The sequence below is a fragment of the Zootermopsis nevadensis genome, unplaced genomic scaffold, assembly GCF_977971745.1.
Source record: "Zootermopsis nevadensis isolate Lab colony 2312 unplaced genomic scaffold, Znev_1.0 Znev_ptg000004l, whole genome shotgun sequence".
Lineage (NCBI taxonomy): Eukaryota > Metazoa > Arthropoda > Insecta > Blattodea > Termopsidae > Zootermopsis > Zootermopsis nevadensis.
The window spans coordinates 952,180-971,319 of record NW_028259136.1 but is presented as its reverse complement, the minus strand read 5'-3'; the positions used below and the strand labels follow the sequence as shown (position 1 = coordinate 971,319).

The 19,140-nt window shown below is 37.6% G+C and overlaps 2 protein-coding genes across 2 annotated transcripts in view; one reads left to right on the top strand and one right to left on the bottom strand.

Annotated features, from left to right (window-relative positions):
• Positions 1-19,140, bottom strand: part of RpL35A (ribosomal protein L35A) — a 105,082-nt gene that overhangs the window by 61,204 nt on the left and 24,738 nt on the right. The window lies entirely within an intron of this gene.
• On the top strand, positions 2,374-6,576 carry hb (zinc finger protein hunchback). Its single transcript, XM_022079754.2, has 3 exons — positions 2,374-2,551; positions 3,183-4,057; positions 4,377-6,576. Exons 1-3 carry the CDS (start codon positions 2,393-2,395, stop codon positions 6,082-6,084), a joined length of 2,742 nt encoding a protein of 913 aa, XP_021935446.2. The 5' UTR covers positions 2,374-2,392; the 3' UTR covers positions 6,085-6,576.

The following is a 19,140-nucleotide window of genomic DNA, read 5'->3' as shown; positions in this document are numbered from 1 at the left end:
AAGATATGTACCAGTAAACAGAAAATGATATTTTAACATGTTCACTTCACTCCTTAGCAAATTACAATATTTGTTGCAGAAAGCATGGTTGATTGCAGTTTTCCCTGACATGTCCGCCATCATATCAGTCTAATTTCATTTCGACTTTTTCCGCCATTCTTGCTTCTGGGTACGTCTAAATGACGGGAGATCATGCTAGCTGGACGTGCCCACCCCCGGGATTTATCTGTCCCTGATTCTCTGTTGATACCAATCAGCCCTGTAGATGACCGGTGCTGTGCAGCTGACCCACATTTGGAGTCCACGCACCATTTCCGGGTTTGAGCGTAACCCTTCTAAGCACCTTGGCTTCACCGACGATCACCCTCTTTTGTTACCATGGTGTCAAAACAACGCTTGGCCCACTGGCAGTTGTTTCCAAGACTCTCTTGGCAGTTGGCTTGCTCTTTTGATTTTGGGGATAAAGGTTGCAGTTCAACACAATAGCCTAATGAAACACGGAAGCCTGCAAAAATTTATTTTGTCAAACTATTGTAGTATTCAACTGAAGGCAAAAGCGATGTCCTGTTGGTTGCCTGCAGCTAGACTTTAACAAATATTCTGCGTGTGAATGCCATCCCTTGAGTCTGGAAAGCGGTTTTACCGACTGATAAGTGGGCTTTTGAATTTTGTTTCAGCATATCATGGTATAAATTGGCCACGTGCATTTCCCCTCTGTCGCTTCCAATGTGTATTTTGTTGTCAGTCTTCAGCATATAAAAGCAGCAGTTACATTTTATTATCGCGGCGGCAAGTATGAAATTGACTATGTTATGGGTTGTTACCTTGATAATGGAGGCAGCAAGGACCTCTAAAACTTCGGTAAACTTATGCCACGACGTAACAACTCAGAAGACAGCCATAATCGTTATCAGTATTCTTGTAAATTATCTTCTTTGCGTACCGAAATTCAATGATTCACATTTTACATTCTTCTTCACTTGTCTGTTAGATACCTTAAGGCCAAGTCCATTGAAACGGCCCTACACACACGAGAGACAGCACAGAAGTCATAAACATACACCCATACTCCAAGCGAGATTCGAATTGGTGATTCCATTGTTTGAGCAGTCCATGTCAGCTGTGATTGACACAACTGACCTTTGCAAGGAATGCATTTTAACACTTGATACAAATGCTTCAGAATAAACCATCTTCAATTAAAAGCAGACGGTTGGCAAGTAACAGCCAGATTCTGCTATTTCTCTACCTGTTATTCTTTTCTTTCTAATATAACAAACTCTGGATTGGAATAAAAGGGTAGACTAAAATGCTTGTGTCGGAGGTTGTTTTTGTTCTGCCTTTATTGAAAGTTGTTTGTTCCTTTTCATCACACAGCCTTAACTTTTTTATATTTATTGGTGTATGGGACATTTCTCGAAAACTTTCTTCCTGAAGGCTTGGCAGTGTCCTTGGCAGCCCAACAAAACAAGTAACACGTAGCCTATTTCTTTTTAGTTTAACAGAAATGCTAAATTCTCATATACCTAAGAGTTCACATTCTCATGACGCTGATCATAAATATGGCAGTCTTGTGCGATACTGCGCAGTGCCCTCTCGTAGAAGTTGATCGACGTTTGATCGCCCTGTTATGGCGTCAGTCAACTTCTACGAGACTAAACGGCGCAACATCCACGGAGGATGTCATCTTCGCATTACTCTCAACCTTTTAATACTATTGCATTTACGAGGCAAGGTAACTGGCAATCACTGTTACACGTAAAAGAATTTTTAGGAATTCAGAGGCAAGAATTTCTGTAACTAAAATTACGGAGGCTCTTTACTCATTGGTAGTCTATACTTAATTAAATGTCAGTTTTATCAATATTTTAATTTCCTTCAGAAGCACTCGACACAATAACATGAAAATTGACTACTACAAGAGGCCTGTAAAATCTTTACAACTGTAACTGCACACAAGATATAATGTTATCACAGGCTTATGACAATGTTTACAGAAATAATTATAGACCTTGTATGAATTAGAAAGTTGCTATTTAAAGGAACGATTAAACTCATGCCAGTGATCTATTAATATGTACCTAAAGCCAATATGAATCAAGATACCAAGATGTACGAGATGCTTCCCCATAAACGTTGTTTTAGTATACCAGTTAGTAGTGAGAAGCAAGTATCTCTGTCCATTAATTTCAGTGTTTACGGAACATGACATCCGAATATGAAAAAAATATTTGTATAAAAATAAGGTCAGGAAGGAAAGAATTGTAAAATCGTACCTGGAAAATTTAGAATTTCTGGAATGCCATTCAAAATCTAAGTCCCGTTTAAGAGTAGCCTAAACAGTGATTACAATTCTTGTTTCTAGATGTTGGATACCAAAAAAAGCAACAATATGAACACAACATGTACAACTTCTGTGCCTCTGACCAGTGCAAGCATTTCCACAGTGGTGAACAGTGATTACAGAGAAAATTGTATATCAGACGAAAATTCTTGCATTAGCATTTGGCAGAGAGGGCCTCTTCTTCCACAGATACCGGTTGTCTCTGTGGTAAGTTACAATACAGAAGTGAAATTTTCAGTAGTTTTATCATATGCAATAATCTGAATCTTGTCAATTCATGCTGTTATACCTGTAAAACAGACTAGTTAAGGGACTAGATATTCACACAAGAAAATTAGTGTTATTTTGTGTGAAGTATACAATAAACAGAAATATGTAAAGGAACTGAATGTGAAAGTGAGAAATCTATCCTTCGTATGTTTTTGAAACTAGGAGAAGTATTCTATATCAAATTTGATTTTTCTCAGCCCTTAACAAAATATTAGAGCAGTATATCTAGAGAATCTGATATTTTTGTGTAACTGGTTAAACATTATTTTATCCACCAAATAATTACACAAGAATTAAGACACAAAATCAAGGGAGGACTTCCAGAAAAGCAGAGGAACATTAAAGCTGTTTAAAATGTAATTAAAACTGTTATAGGCCTAACTACGTATAGAAAGTAAATTACATCTAAGATAGGCATTGAATACTGCTCAGAGAATTCATCAGACATAATGCAATTTTAGTTTATCACAATACCATTTGTATTTCATAAACTGCGTAAAACTTGCTTATGTCTGTAGCCACATACAATATACATAGTCCTACAATTTTATTTTATTCTATTTTATAGAAACAAGAACCGATGGACACTGAGCACAGATCACACAGCCCAAATGATGATTCTGGTATTTCACCTGGCAGCAGCAGTGTTGGACGACCATCTCCTGGACAGAGTGGTTCATTTGGCTCTCCAGAACATTTTGGTGTTCAAGAAAACCAAGGAATTAAATCTGAACTTAACACAGAGTCAAATACATCATCCAGTCAGTGCCCACACAGTCAGCAGCGTACAAACCAAAACATGTGGGGGATAAATCCTTTGCAGCACTCTCACGATCAGTATATAGTGTCTGCATCGTTAAAAACCGCAGCAAGCAACACAAACTTAGAGCGCAGTATACTGAAACCTGTACCACAAACCTCCGTGTCCGAAGCAGACCATCCTCATCAGCAACAAAATACAAGCCCTTCATCCAGAATTCACGTAACCCAAACCCACACTCCTAGCACATCGCCGCTGCAAATCTTAAATTCAATGGCAAACAGAAGCCCTGTTATCAGTCAGATTACGGCTTCTCCAAGTCGCTGTACCCAGAGCCCCATGTTTGATTCTCCTGTAAGAATTTTATCACACAACACGAAGACCCCTCCCATAGCCAATACAAATGCTCTTCCAGGATTAAATTCCAGTCTTTCTGATGATAATAGTCGATCATCAACATCATCATCTACAATGATGGTAGATGGAGGAAATGAGTATTTCAAGATGACATTGCCTGAAGGAGAGCAGTATCCACTAAGGTGTCTAGAGATGGCCGTGGAGCAATCATCTATCATGGGCGGCATGAGAGGTGACGGAGAAGCTGCGTCAGGGACTGGAGCTGGCAATAATGGAGTTAGAAATATATACCAGTGCCCTCTTTGTGATTATACTACACTCTCAAGGTAAGGCTTTCTCATTTAGAGTATTAGGATAATTTGATTGAAAGGGTAATTTTCATTGCTGTTTATATATATAATAATGCAGGTCCAAATGAATTGTAAGTTCGTAATGCTGACACGCGTGAAGTTTTAGATTGAATGAACACATGTTGGAAGTCATTGAACATAGTAAAATTTTATACTGCTATTTAAAATAGAAACTATTTGTGTGACTGAATTATCATTGATCTGTACTTAATTACATTTTTTATTCTCATTTTTACATTGTTTTTCACATGATGTGTCTTTGCAAGGTTACTAATTCACTGTTCTCTTTTTTAAGGATTGACTTCAATGACCACAACAGAATCCACTGCCCTGACCAGAAGTGCACCAAGTGTGATTTTGTCACCAAAGACGTAGTAGAGCTTGAGACACATCTTCGTGAGAATCATATGATATCCCCAGGACTTGCTGAGCAAATGATTGAGGCTAAGGAAGAGCAGTCTGGCATTCGAGTACCACGGGTAAATTCTCAAGGAAAAGTAAAGACTTTCCGGTGCAAGCAATGTGCTTTTGTTGCTATAACAAAGATGGAATTTTGGAATCATTCTCGATGCCATATCAAGAAAGAAAAAATGCTTAACTGCCCGAGGTGCCCATTTGTTACAGAGTATAAGCACCATTTGGAGTATCACCTTCGGAATCACGTTAATTCAAAGCCATTCCAATGCCTGCATTGCTCATATACATGCGTCAATAAGTCAATGCTAAACTCCCACCTGAAATCCCATTCAAATGTGTGTCAATACCGATGTGCTACCTGTGACTATGCCACCAAATACCTTCATAGTCTCAAGGTCCACTTGCGTAAATATAAACATTCTCCTGCTACAGTGCTCAATCCAGATGGTACTCCAAATCCATATCCAATCATTGATGTTTATGGCACTCGTCGTGGTCCAAAGCAACGCCCTAGGAACACGATGAAATCTACATCTAAGGAGAACAATGATATTCCTTTACCTTCTCATGCACCCCTGCCATTACCATTATTCCAGCCTTCATATGGAGTCATTTCTCAGCAATCTGGAAAACTTCCTATACCATACCCATATGGCTGTACGATACCCAATGCCTTTTCAACTAACAAAAACAACAATAATAATCATAATTCTCTCTTGCCTGCATTCCCACATAATGGTATCATGAATACAGAAGACAAAGGCAGTGATGATTCTGATTCAAAGAGGAATTCATCTGATGAAAACTATGATCATTTCCTTGTAGCCACTTCCCAGTATTACCACATGAACAATAACACCATCATCAACAACAACAACAACAGTGTTAGTGATTCAAATGCTATGAAGGAAACGACTCCGGAAAAATCTCTCCAGAAACAGCATTCAGATGAAACAATCAGACTAAGCACTGGAGAACATGTACAGTTTCTTAACAGAACAGTGGATCCATTAGATCCATTAGATCTCAGCAAACCTGAAGCAATGGTTGTCAGTCCAGAAGCTTCTGCCATGCCTTCTGTATTACAAAAATCAACATTAATGAAAGCTGCAAAGCATCGACGCAAAGGTCAAGCATATAAGTTAGATCATATTTCAAGGAAACTCCAGCAGGCGAGCTTTTCAGACAATAAAGGAGAAAACAAAAACTACTCTCGTGTGTCTGAAAGTCAAGAGAAACCTTCATCACCTGACAGAACTGATCATCTGACGAACACAGATATTACTTTAGAAGGGAATATACAACGCAAGCAACAACCAGAGTCTGAGTTAATGAAGGTTAATGAAGATTTGTCAAAAGGTAAAGCAGAAGATAAAAGTACTCAGGAAAATAATTCAGCATCAGGAAATAGTTCTGAAGTGTATCACTGTATCTACTGTGATATTACATTCAATGACGTTGTCTTGTACAGCATGCATAGAGGATACCACGGGTACCAGGATCCATTCAAGTGCAACATGTGTGGTACACAAACAGCTAACAAAGTGGACTTCTTCCTCCACATTGCACGCTCGTCTCATTCTTAAGTGGGTGAATTAGAAGAACTACAGAATACAAGTTCATTGAAGTGATTTTTCCTTTTGCCCTTTTAGTCTAGTCACTTCCTTGATAGGTTACCAAATGACGTTAGTTCAACACTGGCTAAAGATTGATGTAATTGATCAGTGAGAGTAGAATTAGTCCAGCTCAATGAGCTTTATTTTACTCCTGGAGTGGGACATGAGATAGGTACTTTGACATAAAAACACACAATTGTTCAATTTCATTTATTAGACGTTTTTCATTTCAAAGTGAAATAATTCTTCAGTGTAATTAAAAAGTCAACCATTTCATGTTTCAATTAGCGTTTTAAAATTTGAGTGCAATTTCTTCTAATTTTTATAGCTAGTCAGTATGATGACTAGGCTATGAGCTTAATGATCAGGGTTCAATTCCTGGCATAGTCAGGGACACTTCTCTATCAATGTCCCCAGACAGGTTCTGTAGCCCACCCAGCCTTCTATCCGATAAGAACCGGGATGCCATTCCTGGAGAGGGTAAAATGGCTGGAGCAGCATATGTACCTCCAGTGTCCAAGGCAAAATGCTTCCACTCTGTTCATTTCAGACTAAAATGAGTAAAAGTTTCTTGACAATGGTTTTATTAAACCAGATGTCCAGAACTGTATATATTTTTATTTTATTAGAAGCGATTTATATATTTTATTGCCACCTGCATATTTTTACCTCCATAGAAGTCATTAATTGTTCAAAATATTAGGAAATAATAGCAGTATTACTTTTAGTTAACAGTTTAATCAGATGTCATTGCAAGATAAACTAATTTAAAACATATCACAAAAAACAAAATTGGGAACATGCTGAAGCCAAAAATATATTCCACTAAGTGAAGTGCACTGAAAATGGAGATTGTCAATACGATATATAAACATGTATTACCACTCAATAAAATCTATAAAAATGCTTATATATTTATAATTAGTTCACATATATTTTTTTAAACAGATATTACTTTAGCCATATGGATGCAACACAGTGATAATGAATGATTATTTGTATGGAATTCTTTTGATACTGGGAACATAATACTCCTTTGTATTCATAATTTTGTAATTCATTGATTTTTCTGAAGGAAGGCTTAGGTGTTGGAAAAATATTTTAAACTTTATTTACTTTTCAAGTTATTTTAAAATTTATAAAATTGCTTAAGCTTTCACCATCTCACATAGTTTTCTATCGCCAAGACTAAAATACGTAGCTCAATACAAAATCCGTCCCCATTACAAAATTACTGATTATCTGTTATAACGTAGCTTGATCTGATTCATAAATGCTGCGTTTGTTGGCAGCAATATATTGCTTCACATTTTAAATCACATCAGTAAGTGAAACTCAGGACTTAGATATACAACCAGTTCGTGTTCCTAAATGTTTCTTACCGAGGCAAAGAGGTAACTGGAGTCCAGACAAAATCAAACATTTTACCAATGGAGGCCTTCCAGATTCAAGGTTCTTTAAATGATTGGATATATTTATCAATGCGGTCAAAAGTCCTTAATGTGTTGGAGGGAGTTTGACTTCAATGTTTACATTCACAATTTAACAAATGTTTCTTATATGAAGTAGACCTAATTGTAGTTTTTACAAGTTTTGATAAGAATTTATGAATTCCAATGACGATTACTGATTATTGTTAAAACTATGTAACTCTTTACATTTTGCCCTAATTTCACATACCAGTTCACACACAATTCATAATACTGTATGATCATATTTTTGACTTTCTTTCAAGTAGTATGTCTCTTCATAGTTATATCATTGTAATAATTCCATATTATTTTAGTTTTAATCCTTTCACTGTAAATTCAGAGTATGCTCTCTGCATGAATAAATGTGTCTGCCACGTAGACTTTGAATAATATGTATTACTTCACAACTTGCATAGTTCTATGCTTCACACAACCCTAAATATAAGTATTCATATTTATTATATAAATTAAATTATGGTACCAGATTGTGTAAGACATGAGCTAAAAAGTTAGTATAATTTTCATTGCTATCTTCTTCTATGGCTCTCCGGTCCGTGTTCGGTCCATGGCCTCCTCAATTCTCTTCTTCCATTCGGTCCTGTGTTAGGTCCGTGTCCGAGGCTTTGATTGAGGTAATTTTCATTGCGAGGATCTAACTGGAGTACTTGTGACGATGAAAGGGTTAATGTTATAAATCCGTAAACGATTCCATTAATAAAGAATAGTTTACTGCAGATTTCTTTACGTGTCAGACGTAGGCTCGTCTTCACTCACGTGGAGCTCTAAGACTGAGTAGTCAGACATTCGCTATGGCTATATTTATTGGTGGGAAATGTTCCTTCTTGCCGTTGGATACGAGGCTGCTATTCCGGATGTTAAATCTTCATTGTGTGTCTGGTATGTGAAGTTTCAAGGAGAACGCTATAATTAGGATTTTAAGAGTTCAAATAAGACTTGAGAGTTTTACTACAATTGTATGTACATAGATACTGCTTAATGGAAGACGTAATGAAGAGAGAAAATATGTTTTGAAAATTTACTTAACATGGTATTTTTGCACAATGACAACATAATTCTAAACATGTAGCTATTATATCTTATAAAGGATCTATTAAAACTATTGTAATTATGATACTTATATTAATTACAATGGTTTTTTAAATCCACCGTATATTATAAAAGTTCACTTTGTACGATATGATGGGAAAATGTAAACATTAAATTCTAAGTTTTGTAACAGCGGAATAAGGCTTTATTAGGAACTGATACAAAATCAAGTATGGAAGATGAAACTATAGGAATACCAAGACGGCGTGGTTGTGGACATGTGATGGTTTAAAGATCTCATAAGTGTTTAGTGTATCAATCCTAATACAGTGTGTAATATTTTTTGAACTTATGAACTAACAAACTGTTAATAAGTGTTAATGTAATGTTCTTTGACAGGAAGAGATAGTTCTATATTTGAAATTAGCGTTTAAAGGAAAATAAGTCCCCACGTTAGTTTCTTTCCCCACTTGTTAATTCCATCATTACAATATTTTCTTTCTTATATGTTTATTTCTTAAAAAATGTACGATGACATACTGCCAGAATTCTGTGTGTAATGTGACATAACTAGAACAGGAAGTACTTGACTGAAAATTGCTATTACTGAACTATATAAAATTTGTATTTTCACCACTGGAAGAAGTGATGAGGATAGAATGCCTTCTTCTATTCATCGGCAATTATCTCCAGAGTCCAATGTACAGAAACAGATTTTATTGCATTAGACTACTCACTACATTCTGGCTTACATAAAGTTAAATTCAGTATTTTTAAAGGGTATTTGCTGCAATTTATTTCTTGAGTGCAACTGTGAAAAAATGGCATTCAATTTACATTATACTTTGTAAAAAGATGTATTTGAAGATGTGTATAATTGTATTATGTATGTACAGATGTGACAAGATAATATATTATCTATATAAGTGCATATATTCATGTTTACAATTTTGTTGCAACTGTGAAATTAGTTTACATTTTCATTACAAGGACCCTTATATCCTGTCTAAAATACAGAATAGTTTAATGTGGCAGTTATATTCTAGATTACATACAGACTTCAAGCTTGCTGCTGCAGGTACTATTTAAACACGTTTCAGTTGGCTCATTTAGTTTCATTGATTTACCGAATTCAATGCGAATTGTGTGGACTGCAATGCAATACTACTGTCCTACTGAATCACAAGCTTTATTATATTTATAAACAGCTACACATCATCGACGCCAGCCGATCACTGCTTAGACCGTCAGTTTACTCTCCATATTAGCTTGTCACAGGTAATAAGTTGCGACTTTGACTTAATACGCTGTAGTCTATTTGAGGCCCCTCGTCTGTCGTCTTCATTCACAGTTTTAATAGTTTTGAACTAAGGCCTGTTGTCGTTAGGTGTTAGGGAACAAACCGCTGAGGGGACTGAACCGAATAAAGAGAAATTATATGAAAATGGAGAAAATTACGTAATAAATGAATCCATAATTGCGTTCTTCCCTTAATAATACGGCGATCAAATCAATGGGATCGTCAACACTTGTAGCATGCATATGCTAAATGCATACGGAGTCTAATAAAATAACTTGATGGAAGACCCCGGGGTAGAATGTTTGAATGTGAGAACTGGAGTCAGAAGCCACAGATAGGCTTAAGCGAACACGGAACGTAAACTGTAGGAATGAACCGTTCTCATTAAGCAATGCAATAAGTAAACAGGCAAAAACGCGAACAACAGTAACGTAGAAATTCATGTATGAGACTATATTTGGTATGTTACATCATGTATTAAAATTCATCTGTTTGGTAGAAGACATCGGCTCCTACTGCTAGAATATCCCAATTTTGTTCATGAACGCTTCTTTGGGGACCATCTTGCCTTGTCTTATAAATAATGACCAACATAAGCTGGACCCATGACCACCCACATCCGGTTCAGCACGTGCTGCAGAATTCCGGAGATAGTCAGGGGGGAAACAAGGAAGTGGAGACGAACCAAATAGTATCGGAAAGAACTTTAAAGCTGCATCTAATTTGTTGAATGCACAGGCAAATAACAATTACGAGTAAAATAAATAGCCGACCAGTTTCCACTGTCGTTCTGTCTGAGCGAGAGAAAGTCGAAATTCCCGAACTCTCGTAAGAGATTTGTCGTTGAAATTCATGCCGATACTTGAATGATTGTCCACGTCTTTCTGTCCTTTCCTATGAAGGCAAAAGCCTAACGATGGTTGATAAATCAATGAGAAAAATTGAAGCATGTAAAATGAGACTTGGACCCACTTGACAGTTGCTTATTAAGAAGTAAAGCTCTATTCGATCTTGGGTTTTGTTCTTGACGGTAGTAGGCGATAAAACTTCAAAACTCTGTATTCTTATACGCAGACAGTTATTACTATCTACTACCATCTAATTTGTGTATGATACAAGTATAAAGACTCGAGGTCACAATGGAAAACGCGTACAAACGAATGGATCCCAAGGGAAATTCTCAAAGAATCCACTGTGGCATGAACCCGATGCAAGAAGAGATGTCGGCAGACTGTCAGATCTGTTCTTCTTGATCTAATTATTTTCTGTAAATAAGGAATATAATAAAAGATAGGGCAAAACGATAAATGCTTACTCTCGAAACTTAATCTGATGTTATAATATTTGTTTATAATAAAACGAAGAGGAGGAAGGACCAATGATTGTTCTCGAAACGGGTTCTGGTGGTCTCTTAGTTATGGACACGTAACACTGATGAAGAGGAGGGGGAAACTACTCTGAACGTCAGTTTGCACGTTAGCGGCATGGATTATGTGAAGAAGGCTGGCAGTACTTGAATGCGGTTCGTCTCTGAGTGTCTTTGGAGATGTTCTTGTAGTCTATTACTACTTTATTTGTTTTGAACTTTACCTATCGTTATTTTAAAAAAAATAAGTTTTGTAACATTTTACAACGTTAACAACCTATAACTTTCTAAAGGATGGTACTCTTCCTTCGTCTTCCGGTAGACCACAGAAGATCGGGAATAGCTCAGTCTGCCGGAAAAAAACAGAATAGGTGTGTTCCCTTTTACCTGAAGACGAAGGAAGGTCCATGCTTCGAAAAGTGGTGATTTTTAAGATTTGTAAAGACCTTTTAAAAGAATAAACGATGGATAAATTCTAAAACATTGGTTGAAGAGAAGTGTGGTTCATTGCACGTCCATCAACCCACCCCCTGACTAAACCTGCAGGTTCTCCAGCGCGCTGCTATTTCCGTCACGCACGTGCGCCTCATTATCCGCCTGGAAACAAATGGCGGAGAATAACCTCACCGGTCATAGGTTCGCTGTGGCTTCGGGGAGAGGAGTCTGTTCAAGAATTGCTCCAAAAGCATTTCATCAAGTGTCGTTTCCACATTGCAACTCTGCCATTAGTTTGCCACTCGTCTAGTTCAATGACATCTTAAGCTCTGGTGTTGATAAACCATTGTTTACATTGCTTAAAATTAATTAATTAATTACGTTGTGCGTCGTCCGTGTTGTCGGAAGTGGTCTTGTAGGTAGGTACCAACGTTAAAGAGGAACGCATCTCCTACGCCGTTGGGGTGAAAAACTGTGATATCCACTACAAGATCACGCCGTGTCACAAACCACAAAACCATGGTCTACATCTAAACGGCTGTGAAAACCTCAAATCACACATATGTTTGATATATAATCATTATCCTTTTACGTATCTCTAATGAATGAAATCCTCCTTTACTCTGAAGAGCTGAGAGTATACTTAAATGCCCGCCTTATGTTGCATTAATTTCGGACTACTTGAAGCACTAAGCAAAAATAGTGGACTGTATAATAAAGTGTTATAGTATTTTCTTATGTTATAAGGAAATATAGGCTCATGATGTCACGTGTGTGTCCGTTCAAATGGACCCCTCCCCCCCTCGGGTCCTCCGCAAGATGACAAAAGTTGCTATAGGCCAGTATTCCGCAACCTTTTTTCACTCGTGTCAGAGAAACATGACGACACACCACAAAATTTCGCCTCAAGAAAAGGAGGTACAAGGCTATACCTGACCATAAATATGTAACATATAAATTCTTGCCCTTTAAGAATGCAGGCATATGAAAACAAAACACATGTTGAATAAAACTACCGATGATGAACCTGTGTGTGTGTATATTACAAATTAAAGTACGTTAGAAAATACACGAATATATAATCTCTTATAAAAATTCGCGGCACACCTGAAAGTGTGTGGCGGTTCGCCAGTTGCGGAACATTGCTCTCGTCCTCGGCACTAAATTTTATTTTATTTTACTTATTTGTGGTTATTTAACGGTTCTGTATCTCAGATTACATATCGTCGAATGATACGGTGATTAATGAAAAATGGTCTGTACAGAATATGTAATAAAGAGACCGTTGCCTAATTTAAGGCTTTACCCAAGAATTTGCCTGAAGAGACTGAGGAAGATCATGAATACATCAGCCAGGATAGCCAGCGTTCTGCACGAATTTGGAATCCGTAACTCTCGAGTATGAAGCAGGATTGCTAACCACATGACGCGACGTTCAGTGCCAGACGACTGACAGGCTACACACCCGGATAAAGCTTCCCGTTGCCAACCCTGGAGAGGAGACTGGGTGAGCGTTAGGGATGGTCTGACTGCGGTGACCCTAGTCCAGCCCTTAGCTAGTCCGGAGTACAGCATTTGTTACGTCGGCTACTACGAATAGTCTACCTGTCATTTGTCATGCCCCACAGCACTAAAAATGCCCTTGTGATAAAAGCTCTTTCACGACGTAATTGAGTGTTTTCCCGCCAAATATTCTATAACAAACCAAATTCTATCTATCGTTAGACAGACAAAAAAAAAACTTCGCTGTAGGATGGTATTGTGGACTTTATGATTCGGGCAACGCGCAATATATCAAATATTGAGGGTTAAATAGCGGTATTGTTGACCTCTGGGAATAAATCCTTATAATGGTAGGTCGAGGTTCAAATGTAGAACAGAAGCAGTACGGTCAAAAGTCAGCTGCCCTTTTTCACCTCAATGAAATCCAAACAATCGGAAAGAGTGACCACTGTCGTATTGCGGTTGGACCTTTTACCTTTTCATAGATAAATGTAAGGAAAAAAACCTGTTGAAAAGTTATATTTCCTGAAATGGCGTATTACGTTGCTATGGTTCTTTGCGTTTTTCGATACCTAACCGTTTTGTACGTATGTACAAAATGACTGAGAGAGACGCCAAACGAGATAAAAGCATGGGAATGCTTGAACAATACCCAAAGAATTTATAGATTTATGAAGTCAGAAAATAGCCTGCGTTATACATTTCACTTAGACACTGAAATTGAAATAAGGAGACTTTTTGCGATACTTTTCAGTTCATCTGTCTCAAATATGCAGTTATATAGTAGTTTCTCGTTTCTTTCACGATTCATTAGCGCCAAAAACGCAGTACCTGGCCAAAGCAAGAAAGTCCTAGACAATCAGAAAGTTCTAGAAATGAATTACATTGTTTATGCTTGCAATGTTGACTTGTTGTGGGGATAATGTTAACTAAACTTTAATAATGCATACATTTACCTACATATCAGTTAATAAATTGAACAAGAAGTAAAATATATGTAACAATTCAGTGTTCAAGAAAATACTTGGATCAAAGAAGGATGATGTAATCGATTCAGGATATCAAATAACGAGGACATTTTCAACGAAGCTGCTCTAGATGAAGTCATAGCAGCCATTTCCCACAACTTTTGCAGAGGTAATCTAAACCACTGACAGTCATCCACCCTTCCACCAACCCCATTATAACCCTCGCTCCTCCTGTGCTTGACCAGTCCTATGTCAGGCTTTGTTTTCGTGGCCACTGAACCCAGATGTTTCCAATTCTTTCAAATGGACACGCGCCAGCCACAGTTTTAATGGCAATTTCTCATTCTGTTGTCTGCCATCATTTTAATACCGCAAAGCGTAAGCGACATAAGATCGCAAGACCCATATCACCGACGTAGCTGTTCAGCAGTTTTCTGTAAGACTTCTTTGCCCAATCAATTTTACTTGGGGTTAAACTAAATTTCTAGTTTCTGTTTTACGTAAGTAACAATGTAAACTCTCATTTCGCTCATATTTAAAATTAAGGTTAGAAAGCAAATAAGTTTTTTTTTTAAATTTTAGTACTATTAATAATGTTCACTGTCTTCTGAATATTTATGGAATATTAAGAACTTCAGTATCAGTTTCGCACCTTCTGGACATTCAACTAACTGCGTGGCGGAGGATTGTTTTTGTGAAAGCAGACGCTCAGCTGAACAATAACCCCCCCCCCCCCCCCCATATATATAACTGACAGACTGAATTTCTGAATGCACAGGTAATTTTAAACTTTAAAATTAAGTTTGTAATTCATTAGCCCTGAACGGAGTGTAAGCCAGTAGGAGAAGGGTGGAGCTTATAGCAAGAGGATACGCAGAAGCAGACAGTTTTAATCAGAAGGCGTGAACGGAAGAGACTGAGTGGGACACCTAAGCATAACCTGAAAGGTAATATTAAAATGGACACGAAATAAATAGCATATGAGTATGTGGATTGGATTTGACTGGCTCAGGACACGGTCGAGTGGCGGGCTGTTATGAACTATTTGGTTAAATAAAAGGTGGGGAATTTGGAACCAGATGGTGACTATACTCTTCTGAAGAGTTAATAATTTATGATGTTCAATAAATTGGCATTTCTGAGAAATAATCTTAGAATCCGATGAAGGCTAATTTCTGTTTTACAGCTATTAAAATGCTTAACAATTCTTAATAATTTTAAGGCACCCTGAAAATAGTTCAAAATTATTGTTCAGTAAATGATTCTGAACACTGGACAAGCTTACAGTCGACTTACACCACTTTTATGTTACCGATTGAACTCCAAATTGTAGTTTTCACAAAATTGGAAACTCAGAAACCCACTGTGTACATTTCACGTATGCCAGCAATAGTTCTTATATGTCGTGTCCATCTGCCCTTTTCACCCCATTTCTCAAACCCTCTTTTCTCTTCAAACTCGCCCGCCCCCTTCCCTGTGCTTCACCAGTACACCCCCTACAGCCGTATAAACCACCCTTTTTCGTATGTTTCCCAGAATCTCTAGATCTTTAACGGCGATCTGCTGCATTAGTATCAACATAGCCTCAACCCCCCCCCCCCCCCGTCCTTTCATTTGCAACATTTTACACCATTTTCTCACCCCCAGCAGTGGACGCTCTGAAATGTAATTATTACTGGCAATGCTGCGTGAGGAGCCATGCGTCATTTGCACGACACATGCTGCAGGGAAAGTAAGTGACCAGTGGTCACTGTCATCTTTCATCCTCACTGTTGTCCGAGGCGAAGTGCTGCTGTTATGATTCATCTGATTTTCTTAAAATAGCAAATAATCCAAATGCATATAACAACGAAAATAACGGCAAAAACCAAATTGTTATGACGAAACAATCCCGTCTCTATTATCGCAGTTCACAATTTCTTTGTCTTTTGGTTTAGTTTACACAAGACATATCTTAAAAATTCTCTGCTTCATGTTTTCATTAACCATGACTCATTCCCACAATACATTACTGATTTCTTTTTTGTAATTTTCGGTCATTCGGGAACGTAACCCCCCATTATAATATTCTTAAGAGTAGGGTAAGTGGAGGCACAAAGTTCCTGCCGCATCTATCCCGTAAATCCCTGGGTATAATAAGGGCTGAAGTTAGTCTAGTGTCTACGGTAAAGGGGTGCATGGCGCTTCGGAAGAGAGGCAATACGTAAAGAACGTTCGTGGGGAAACGTCTTCCAAGACAGAGGAAATTAATGTAGACTGGTTGTGGAGATGGAGGTAAATGAAACTAATAGTGTGAGGTATAGTTTACGGAAGGAATAATGGAGAAAATTTCACCGTAGTTTAAGTTGACCACTCACCTTCATCTTCACAGGGGTTAGAAATGAATGACTTTCTGCCTCCACATCCTAATGATCCAGACAAAATTTCAAACTCTATCAAAGCAGATACAATGTTCAGATTATCTGAGCCAAATAAACGCCACTACGATTTTAAGGAAAACGCAGTTCTTTGTGTTTCAATAGTGAAAGTAAATGTAACATGAAACACTTCTCTCCCGTATTTTCCGCCATGTTTGTGTCTTCCCCCGTGTTTCAAATTGTTTCTGCGCACTCCCTGATGATGTATGGAGAGCGTAACGAATGAAAACATGTTGCATGGACAAGAGAAAATTATTCAGTCAAAACTATGTAAAGCCATCAGAAAGGCAGGGATTGATTGTCCAAGCTACGTTTACGCTGGCAGCTCATTTTAAAAGCTCCAGCGATGAATCAGACATTGTGCAATGTCCCTGCAAAAGTGAATTAACACAAGAACCTCCATGTACTAAAATATTGAAGTTACACTCATGTTTATATACGCTTCGTTTAACTTAACTTTTGACATTTCATTGTTATAATAGGCCTACTAACGAAGACAAAGTAACAAGCTGAGCAACTATTAGCTTTTCAATAAGTTCCTAACCCTATGGTGTTAGTAGTACTAACATCTTCTCAGACCATCGTAACAGCAAAGCTCTAGAAATAAGAAAATCGATGGTGGTCCTAACTCCGCTTTCGCTCCTAAGTGCCACTAATTCCGCATTGGTCAGCAATCTCCTGATGGTCGTCTCCTCCCCACCTTCATTTTGTCCTCCCGTTGCTGACTGTCATGGTAATCCCAATAATGAATTTCGACCATTGGTCAGTTTGTTGTACAAAACGAATGGGCAGCCCTTGTACGAGTGTGAGGGGGTGGTCATAAGGGTTACATTTAGATGAGTTTCTTTTGTACCCGTGTTCTCTCATAGTGTCTGAGTAACAATGGGTTTTCGAAACAATAGCTTCGAAATGAGTTGACTGAATGAATGGTTCACGACCACGACAAACACATACTCGTATTTTATTCCAACTTAACAGAACAAAGATTCAGGAGTCTGAATTTTGAATTTCAAATGCAGAGTCTGCGGTGATGATTTTAATTCAATTGTTATACTTTTCATTTTCACTTAGAAAACGGCATTTGGGAAGTCAATGCAAGTGATGGACTGGAATAAATGGTAAACTTCTGATTCTGATATATTCTGACAATGTTAATTTACTTGAACACCATAAAAAAGCACATCGACTCTATTAGACGCTAGTAAGGATAGTGGGTTAGAGACATAAATAAATGGTGTTTTAGACAACACGATAACAGCTTTTCAGCTGAATTATTATCTCGACCATCCAGAAAATATTGTTTATTATTACTGCATGTAGCAAAACAGAGAGCTTAATTTCTTTATGAAAACTTAACGCTCAATATATAGAGGATGCAATACATTTTATAACTACCAACTTTGAAAAAATAAGATTTTTGTCAGATTCTTTTATATTTGTTGGATAGGACTTTCAGACGATAAAGAAACCTTCGTAGACGTAATTGGTAAATGGTGAAATTTTCAACCGAAAACTGACGTCAGTGATAAATGTGTAAGAGAACCAAACCATTGAACATTTATTTTTTGTACTCTACATCCCTCTTTTTTCCCCTTACATTTTTTCAGTGACTTTTGCTGTGGCGTTCACAGTAAGATTCATTTCCCTCCCACACAAGAGTTCTTTTTACAGTCAAGGTCCATTGTTGAAACAGGAAACGGCTACTCGGGCATCTTCACATCAAAATTCGAAGTCTTAGTATTAACTGCTTTCAATCGCCACCCTCCTCCATAAACGTATGAAGAACATATATTATTTTTTCTGTGGGTCCTTTGTAAAAAATGTACCCAGTGGTTTTTTTTCGTATTTCTGTATAAAATGTTGGCTGTGAGAAGCGATCGCTCATACCGCGGGAAACCGGCTCTACACAGCGATGGAAAAAGATTTCAGAACAGCAAAACACATTTACTTGTTTCGTTCGAAGCAGGGTGAACAATTTTATATGCCTCATACATACATCTTAAATCTCAACTTGGGTTAATTAACGACGTGTCTATAACAGTGTAGCGCCAAATAGCAGGATACTGTGAATGTAGAACTGGAAAGAAATGATAAGAGATACTTAAAGTCCTGCCTCAGTATTTGAACCTAGGACCTGAGCAATATCACAAAACATCAGGAAGGGCCGAGATTCAAACCTTCTATCTTTCAAATCAGAAACGGAATTACTGGCCACTAGCCACGATATTCGGCCGTAATTAAAAACTGGCTACGTGAAGTGGGAATATCATTATTCCATTACCCAAGAAATTCGTTACTTATGAAACGAAAAGTTCATCGCCTTGTTCACAAAAACAAGAACTGGATTCTTTCCTGAGCCACTTGGTTCGAGTCCATAAGTTAATACCATTTTTATATGATATTACTTTGTAATAATAATTCATAACTCAGCAGCTCTTTATGGTTAGAGGTTGTTGGCCACACGTTCAGACCTCAATCTGGTAGACCTTTCTAACTAAACAGAAATCTGATGGCCTAT